The 9419-nt window shown below is 50.6% G+C and overlaps 1 protein-coding gene across 2 annotated transcripts; it reads right to left on the minus strand.

Annotated features, from left to right (window-relative positions):
* Positions 1-732: 732 nt before the first annotated feature.
* Positions 733-8967, minus strand: RPS19 (ribosomal protein S19). Of its 2 annotated transcripts, XM_073657698.1 has the most exons (6): positions 8881-8965; positions 7516-7586; positions 7332-7432; positions 6001-6184; positions 1978-2032; positions 733-798 (listed from the first exon to the last, which is right to left on the minus strand). In XM_073657698.1, exons 2-6 carry the CDS (start codon positions 7584-7586, stop codon positions 772-774), a joined length of 438 nt encoding a protein of 145 aa, XP_073513799.1. In that variant the 5' UTR covers positions 8881-8965; the 3' UTR covers positions 733-771. The 2 variants fall into 2 exon arrangements, with proteins under 2 accessions (XP_073513799.1, XP_073513800.1); XM_073657699.1 differs by lacking the exons at positions 733-798; positions 1978-2032 and adding an exon at positions 2155-2257 and having other exon boundaries at positions 8881-8967.
* Between the last annotated feature and the right edge of the window lie 452 nt (positions 8968-9419).

Below are 9419 nucleotides of genomic sequence, written 5' to 3' on the forward strand. Positions count from 1 at the left end.
AAAAAAGCAAGCACAGGTGTGTGTCTGATCAGCAGCTCGGCAGCTGTAGGACACACAAGGAGGTGGTGCAAAGAGTGTCCTAAAAAATGGCAAGCACAAGTGCAGATCAGTGAGTTGCATCACTGATCAGAGCACTGACTGCAGGATGCATGGAAAAGAAAAAAAGCTGCCAAAAAACAAGTGATCAAGTACTGATCAGTACTCGGCAGCAGAGGTGGATTAGGAAAGATTTTTTTAAATTTAGCAATTTGCCTTCTATAGCCTCTGTGCTGCACTGGATATTGCTGGCTGCAGAATGAGTCAACTGAGAATACATCAGTGATCTTATGCTGTGACTTTTTTAATTCCAATACCAGGCCATTATCAGTACTGCTGGGCATCAGAGAGCAAGAGTCCGTCTGATGAACCTCTCCGCTGGCACAGTTGTTATCGTTTGAGGTACCACAGGCATTTGACAGTGAGCTCCGACAACAGGAAGAAAATCACTGGATGACAATACTTTCCTATAGCAGCCAGGAGTTTAATGAAGGTCTTATATCAGCAGTAAATCATTGGCTGCAGTGTCAGTGTGTGAACAGACCCCTTACAGTGACAGGACACCCAGCGCTTCCATAACGACAGAGTCTTGTGCAGCCGGTGTGACGGGCAGGCCCGATGGCTGATCAACGCATCAAATCGCTTCTAATACAATTCATGAGAATTTGATCTTTTATTAAAAAACACTACGTAGTCTTCAGTTTCACAGAAAGTTTTATTTTTAACAAACTTGACTTAATGTTTCTTGTTGGCCGCTGCGACCTATGAGGGAAGGAGAATACAGAGATCAGTAGAAAGTCATCGCCAATGTGAAGAATACAAGAGGTTACAGACAAGGAGCCGAACGTGAACATTATCTAGGGGAGCGTTCACACTGACAATGCAGGGTGGTTAAACATGTAACTAATTGGTGGCAGTTTACCATCTGTGTGATGTGCACAGAACAATCCATATAGATTGCAGAGTGCACATAGGCAGATGCTCTCGGCAGCACAGGTCCTGTTTAAACCGCAAGATGTGATGCCGAGAACAATTTTTAAACACCTTAAAGTAACTGTCAGCACAGGATGACTGTTCAAACCAAGCACTTCCCCATCATTTATACACACCTTCCCACCTGTTCGTTGGTTGACCGCTCTGGCTTGATTGAGCCAGTGAATGGAGGGGATAGATGGAAAAGTGAATAAAAATGAAGTGAAGCATCGAGCGCCTGTGCCTGGTTTGAACAGTCACCTTGTCTTAACAGATTCCCTTCAAAAGTAAAGCACAGAATGACTGCTCAAACCAAGCAATGGGTGCTCTGTGCACCACCATGGTGGGATCAATCATTTATATGCACCTTCCCACCTGCTTGTTCTCTCTGTGCTGACAGACTCCCTATAAAAATCGTTTCACCTGATAAATGAGCATTTTGCTGCTTCATCAGGTGCTCAGCCGCCTGTTCACACAGCAAGATTATGAAATTAGTGGTTTTACGGAAGCTCACCCCAATGGGTGTCAGATGTTTGATGATGCAAATGCTGGGACCCCCAAAAATCACTAGAGTAGGTGACCCCTTATCTACAGATGGGTGGAGGACAGACTTCCACTACCCCAGGATAAAGGGGCCCAACCAATTACAAGACTGACAAAGATGTTGTCTCCTCTGCCATCTATACCATGAATAGGATAGCAGCTCATATCCACAGACATCCCCCCCCCCCCCATGACAGGAAAGTGTCCCACCGGTGAGACCCCCAGAGATGTGCCAAAATTCCAACTTGTCGCTGCTCAACTCCTTTAATGCACCAGGCCTTACTACCACCGTATATTTAGTATTGAGGGCGACATCACATCCCATTCTGAAGATCAGGAGAGTCCATTTCACAGATCAACAACATGGAACCATTATAGGGGGTCACACCCCTGCATAATGAGGGGACGCCACAGCGGGGGGCTCACCTGTCCAGCAATTCTGTCCAAGTCTCTCTGTCCTTGGGAAGTTAATCTGCGACCTCTGTAAGGCAAGATCAGGACGGGTTAATAAATCACACGCTGGTAACTGACGTAGTGATGATCCGGTAACATCTCAGAAAGGAGGAAAACAACGACCTACTGACCACCAAATCCAAATGACACTACTCTGTCCTCCTCCTGGATCGGTCATCTGCCTTCGACACAGTGGACCATTCCCTCATCTCTCCGCATCACAGACGTGGCCCTATCCTGGATCTCCTCATACCTAACAGACAGGACATTCAGTGTCTCCCACACACACCACCTCCTCATCTCACCCCCCTCCCCCTCCCATCTGTCAGTGTCCCCCATCGCTACTTCTTCTCACCCCCCCATCTGTCAGTGTCCCCCAAGGTTCAGTCCTAGGACCCCTGCTCTTCTCCATCTACACCTTCAGCCTGGGACAGCTCATAGAGTCTCACGGCTTTCAGTATCACGTCTATGCTGATGACACACAGATCTACCTCTCTGGACCCGATATCTCCTCCCTACTAACCAGAATCCCACAATGTCTGCCTGCCATTTCATTTTTTTTCTCTGACAGATTTCCAAAACTTAACATAGACAAAACCGAATTCATCATCTTTCCACCACCTCATTCATCCCCCCCAACTGACCTATCAACGTCAATGGCTGCTCACTCTCCCCAGTCCCACAAGCTCGCTGCCTTGTGGTAACCCTGCACTTTGATCTTTCTTGCAAACCTCATATCCAAGCCCTTTCCACATCCTGCCGATTCAAATATCTCCCGGATCCGTGCATTCCTCAACCACGAATCTGCAAAAACACTAGAGCAGGGGTCTCAAACTCGGCTGGGTATATGGGCCGCACATGGAAAAAATTTGAATTTGGGGGGGCCGCATTCTTTGTTCAATGTGACATTTTTAGTGATACCATTTTTTTTGTATACACCTTTTGAACATTTTTCCCGTGTTTATTTTTTTATGGCTTGGGTCGTTATGGATGTGGCGATAATAAACGTGCACTTTTTTGTGTTTACTTTAGTTTACATATAAAACAGCATTTTTAGTGCCCAATATTTTTTCATGCTTTATTTTATTTTTTTTACAATTTTATTTCCCCCAATTGGCCACATATAGTAATATTGTCTTACAATTAGCATCATATAGTAATAATGGAAAACATCTTGTAGTAATGTGCCCCATCCAGGTCCCCATCCTGTGGCAACATTCCCCATCCAGGTCCCCATCTTGGGGCTATGTGCCCCATCCAGGTCCCCATCTTGGGGCTATGTGCCCCATCCAGGTCCCCATCTTGGGGCTATGTGCCCCATCCAGGTCCCCATCTTGGGGCTATGTGCCCCATCCAGGTCCCCATCTTGGGGCTATGTGCCCCATCCAGGTCCCCATCTTGGGGCTCTGTGCCCCATCCAGGTCCCCATCTTGTGGCTCTGTGCCCCATCCAGGTCCCCATCTTGTGGCTCTGTGCCCCATCCAGGTCCCCATCTTGTGGCTATGTGCCCCATCCAGGTCCCCATCTTGTGGCTCTGTGCCCCATCCAGGTCCCCATCTTGAGGCTATGTGCCCTATCCAGGTCCACATCTTGAGGCTCTGTGCCCCATCCAGGTCCCCATCTTGAGGCTCTGTGCCCCATCCAGGTCCCCATCCTGTGGCAATGTTCCCCATCCAGGTCCCCATCCTGTGGCTATGTGCCCAATCCAGGTACTCCTCTTGTGGCTCTGTGCCCCATCTTGTGGCTCTGTGCCCCATCCAGATCCCCATCTTGTGGCTATGTGCCCCATCCAGGTCCCCATCTTGTGGCTCTGTGCCCCATCCAGGTCCCCATCTTGTGGCTATGTGCCCCATCCAGGTCCCCATCTTGTGGCTATGTGCCCCATCCAGGTCCCCTCTTGTGGCTATGTGCCCCATCCAGGTCCCCATCCTGTGGCTCTGTGCCCCATCCAGGTCCCCATCCTGTGGCTATGTGCCCCATCCAGGTCCCCATCCTGTGGCTATGTGCCCCATCCAGGTCCCCATCTTGAGGCTCTGTGCCCCATCCAGGTACTCCTCTTGTGGCTCTGTGCCCCATCTTGTGGCTCTGTGCCCCATCCAGGTCCCCATCTTGTGGCTATGTGCCCCATCCAGGTCCCCATCTTGTGGCTATGTGCCCCATCCAGGTCCCCATCTTGTGGCTATGTGCCCCATCCAGGTACTCCTCTTGTGGCTCTGTGCCCCATCTTGTGGCTCTGTGCCCCATCCAGGTCCCCATCTTGTGGCTATGTGCCCCATCCAGGTCCCCATCTTGTGGCTATGTGCCCCATCCAGGTCCCCATCTTGTGGCTATGTGCCCCATCCAGGTACTCATCTTGTGGCTCTGTGCCCCATCTTGTGGCTCTGTGCCCCATCCAGGTCCCCATCTTGTGGCTATGTGCCCCATCCAGGTCCCCTCTTGTGGCTATGTGCCCCATCCAGGTCCCCATCCTGTGGCTCTGTGCCCCATCCAGGTCCCCATCCTGTGGCTATGTGCCCCATCCAGGTCCCCATCCTGTGGCTATGTGCCCCATCCAGGTCCCCATCTTGAGGCTCTGTGCCCCATCCAGGTCCCCATCCTGTGGCTATGTGCCCCATCCAGGTCCCCTCTTGTGGCTATGTGCCCCATCCAGGTCCCCTCTTGTGGCTCTGTGCCCCATCCCAGTCCCCATGTTGTGGCTCTGTGCCCCCTGTGCTGTTCTTCACACACATAAAATAGAAAAAAAAAAGATGATTCTCACCTGTCCTCCGTTCCCTCGGCGGCCTTCCTGCAGATGTGGCCCGCAGGCACCACACACAGTCCGACCCCTTGACGATCCCGACCTGGTCCAGGAGGAGCCGCCGACAGCAGCGCTGCATTGCCGCACAGAGACTGTCTCCCAGCACAGCATTTTCAATGTCAGCCGCCGGCCAATCAGAGGCCAGCAGCTGACATCTGCATATGGCAATGACGTCATACTCGCTGCGCCGACACGCAGATATCAGCTGCTGGCCTCTGATTGGCCAGCGGCTGGCATTGGAAATGCAGTGCTGGGAAACAGTCTCTGTGCGGCAATTCAGCGCTGCTGTCGGCGGCTCCTCCTGGACCAGGTCGGGATCGTCAAGGGGTCTGTGCCTGCGGGCCGCATAAAGCAGCCTCAGGGGCCGCATGCGGCCCACGTGTTTGAGACCCCTGCACTAGAGCATGCCCTCATCTCCCGCCTCAACTACTGCAACCTCCTGCTCTGTGGCCTCCCTTCTACCACTCTCGCACACCTCCAATCCACCTGTCCCCCTGCTATTCCCCAGCCTCTCCTCTCTGTCAATCTCTTCACTGGCTCCCCATTACCCAGAGACTGCAGTTCAAAACCCTAACCATGGAATACAAAGCCATCCACAACCTGTCTCCTCCATATATCTCTGACCTAGTCTCCCAGTACATACCTGCACGCAACCTCTGATCCTCACAAGATCTCCTCCTCCCACAATCGCATACAAGATTTCTCCCGTGCTTCCCCCCTACTCTGGAACGCTCTACCCCCAACATATCAGACTCTCGCCTACCGTGTAAACCTTCAAAAGGAACCTGAAGACCTACCTCTTCCGACAAGCCTACAATCTGCAGTAACCCTCGCTCCACCACACCACCAGCTCTGCCCTCACCTACTGTATCCTCACCCATCCCTTGTAGACTGAGCCCTCATGGGCAGGGTCCTCACTCCCACTGTACCAGTCAATGACTATCTAAGATTATTGTACATACCCATTTTCATATGTAAAGTGCCATGGAATAAATTACGCTATAATATACAATTCCAAAAAAACAGATAAATCTAAAAAAAAAAAAAAAAAAAAAAAAGCCGCCACCGTCTTCCCTGATGTAGGGCTTGTGCTGCATAAAACAGGCAGCTTTATCACAGATGACAACCCTTCTCATTGATCTCTCTGCCATTGTACCCGGTACATGACTGACTACACCGCTGACTGCGGCCACACTTACCCATTGGGGTCCTTCTCCACCATTTTAAGGCCCTCCAGTGCCTGCATAACCCTCCTGGCGACGCTCTTTGATCCGCGGCTGAAGTGACTTGGCATTACCCCGTTGCGCTGGCGCCCGCCATAGATCTTGGTCATGGAGCCTACACCAGCACCGCCACGGAGGTACAAGTGCCGGACTGTGGAGGCTGAAAGATACAAACGGCAGGAGACCCCGTTATTAGTGAGAACACCATCGCAATTGCTGTACTTTTAGGCTGGGTCAGAGGGATTATAGTGGTGGGATAACCGGGCGGTCAAAGACACCCGACAAAGCCTGCCGATGGTTCCAATGAAGTGGTCTCGCCTAGAAAAACATGGCGGAAGAAGATGTTCTGTGCACATGACCTTCAAAGCAGGAAACTCCCCCCGGGTATCGCCTATAAATGACCCTCGCTAACTGGTCACAGGGGGTCCAAACAGCTGTCAACCAGATCAAGGAGACAAACCATGTGGTAAACTAGCCAAAACCAAGTCTTGAAGGTCCACCGCAGCCACCTCTGATGGAAATGGTCAGCCTGGACCGCATCTTCCATATCGTGTATTGTAAAACGGGAAAAAAATTGCTGTGAAATTACAAAGAAAGTGCAACTCCACAATTGTTTTTAGGGCATTTTATTTACCATGTTGACCACATGGTAAAACGGACCTGTCATTATGATTCCCCATGTCACTACGAGTACGCAGATACCAAACATGTAGTTTTTTTTTTTTTTTTACTTAAAATGGTGACAAACTGAAATTTACATAAAAAAAGTTTTTGCTTATGCCGCCATTATCCGAGACCCGTAGCGTCTATTTTTTGAGATCTGGGGCTGGTCGAGGGCTTACTTTTCACGCGTTGAGCTGAAATTTTAATTGATACCATTTTGGGGTAGGTACGATGTTATGGTCGCCCTTTATTGCAATGTTTAGGCGACCCCCCCAAAAAATGCAATTCTGGCGTTTGATTTTTTTCTTATTATGCAGTTTTACTGATCGGATTAATTTTATATTTTATAAGATCCGGCATTTCTGAACGCAACAATACCAAACGTGTATTTTTTTTATGGGGCAAAAAGGGGGTGATATGAACTTGTGGATTTTTTTATAACTTTTTTTTTACTTTTTTTACTTTAATCGTCCCCTTAGGGGACTTGATGCTGCGCTTGTCCGATCGCTCGTGCTACACATAGCAGGGCTTCAGCTCTGCTATGTATAACAAGAATCACGATCTCATGAACGCTACGCATCAGCGCCTCACAAATACGTGGCAGGACACCTGGAGATTGCACAGCGCCATCACGTGGCTCTTACCAGCGCGGGTGTAGAACCAGTTCTCATCGTATGGTGCCAGCTCTTTGTGTTTCGCCAGCTTCACTGTGTCGACCCAATCGGGAACTTTGAGTTTACCAGACCTAGAAACAGACGATCAATACGTGAAAATCACCAACGACCCCACAAGACACAGACGACTACCACCACCATCATCACTACTCACTTCTTGAGGAAAGCAGCCAGGGCTCTGACGAACTCCTGCTGGTTCACGTCTTTCACGGTGACTCCGGGCATCTGAATAGAAAGGAAACACCTTAAAGTATTCACTGAAATAATCCAACCCAGTGACTACCCCCGGCACAACCAGAGGGGGCGCTCCCATCATTCAGCAGCCATCAACTTGCACCTCCTGCTGTTGTAAAACTACAATTCCCAGCATGCCCTCAGCCACAGGAAGCGCCGTATCCAAGTGATATCCCTAACAGTATTGCATAGAAAAGTGATGCCGGACACTAGTTTTTCAGCTACAGAAAACCCTCGTCCTCCATAAACAGTTCTTTACTCCCCCTCCCCAGGTCCAATGCTGACTCAGGTGTGTTACAGTGTGCCAGCACCATGTCTGCACCCGTTTACAGACCGGTACAACGTTATAGGGGGCTATAAATCATAAGAGGCACTGGGGACACCAACGGGTAAGAAGACTGCAGTGCGCTGGTTCAGTGACCACTGAGGGGTCCGACCATCACACAGGACTGATCTCAAGAATGGGGGTCTGTTCCCACAGCAGACCCCGGTATCAGTCACGTGAACCATTCAAGAGAAAGAGCAGCACCTGCCGGGGATCGATATCCGATTCCTGGAGACAATGGCTGATAACAGAGTAATAGACTGCAATCAGCTACTCAACAGGACAGCAAACACTGCGGTCCAGTTTTTCTTCTGTCCATGGGGGCTCATGATGGTTGGACCCCCAGTAATCATAGAACAAAACGTCGGTACAGGGGCCCAGACCAGTGCAGTGTGAACTCGCTCCTGTCGGCATACTCAGCACCTCTATAGCCCCCTTTGACGCCAGCAGATAGGGGGCAGTTCACACTGCGCTGGTCCAGGCCCCTGGACCAAGGTTTTGTTTTATGATCACCATCCTGAGCCCCCATAGCTCAAAGGGTAACAGCAGTGCTAATCACACAATACCCCAACGTTGTCTAGAAGGGGGGTCCCATCCCTCAGCAGTCACATGACCCTCCCCGGATAAGGAGCGAAGCCTGGGGGGGGGGGCACATTTATCTGTGGCAGAGACCCCCAGGGTATAAGGGTCCAGTAATGGCGGCCGGTCTACACAGTGGGCCCATGTGCTCAGCCTGCCGCATCCAGTACACAGGCCCCATGCGGGGACATGCGGCACCAGGATACCAGCCACAGAGGCGGAGGGAGGAGCCGCACAAGCCGCTTTCCTGACCACATGCTCACGCCGCGGCCTAAAACCCCGCTCCACTGTCATCACATAAGCTCCGCCGCGTCCCGCTAATCACTCCGGTCCCAAAAAACAGGAAACCCCGCAGCTCCGGCCGCAGCAGGCCGCACTCACCTTCTCTCTGTAGAGCCGAGAAGGCAAAAGGGAAAAACGGGGTCTCCCAGGCGCTGAAGAAGGGGAGCGGCGTTACGCTTACGCCTTTTCTAGCCGGGGATGAACCCGATTGGACAACGTCATTTACGCACAGGGGGAGGGGGCGTGACTAATGCGTTTCAAACCTCGATGCCAGTTGGAACGCATCCGGCTACTTCCTGTGTGGTCACGTGGACATTAAAGGATGTGGTCTAACGCTGCTGCTTCTGCTGCTGCTGCTTTGTCATTGAGCAGTTGTGTTCTGTGCTTCTTGCTGTGACTTCTGGTTCTACAAGACAGTGAACCAGCTAAAAACTTTAATAGTTGTCAACATTTTATTTAAACATAAAAAATACGGCTCCTACAAAAATCAAACTAATTGAATTTCTGTTCCTGCAGAAATGAGGCAGCTATCAAATATGCTAATTAGGTTTTTGGTGCACTCTGGGTGTAGCCAAGATGCTCAGTGCGCCATTCCTCCCGCTGATTTTTCAATCAGTCCCTCACTGGTGATAGACAGC

Source organism: Phyllobates terribilis, unplaced genomic scaffold (genome assembly GCF_046119375.1).
Source record: "Phyllobates terribilis strain yellow unplaced genomic scaffold, ASM4611937v1 Scaffold_12__6_contigs__length_324123572, whole genome shotgun sequence".
Classification (NCBI taxonomy): Eukaryota; Metazoa; Chordata; class Amphibia; order Anura; family Dendrobatidae; genus Phyllobates; species Phyllobates terribilis.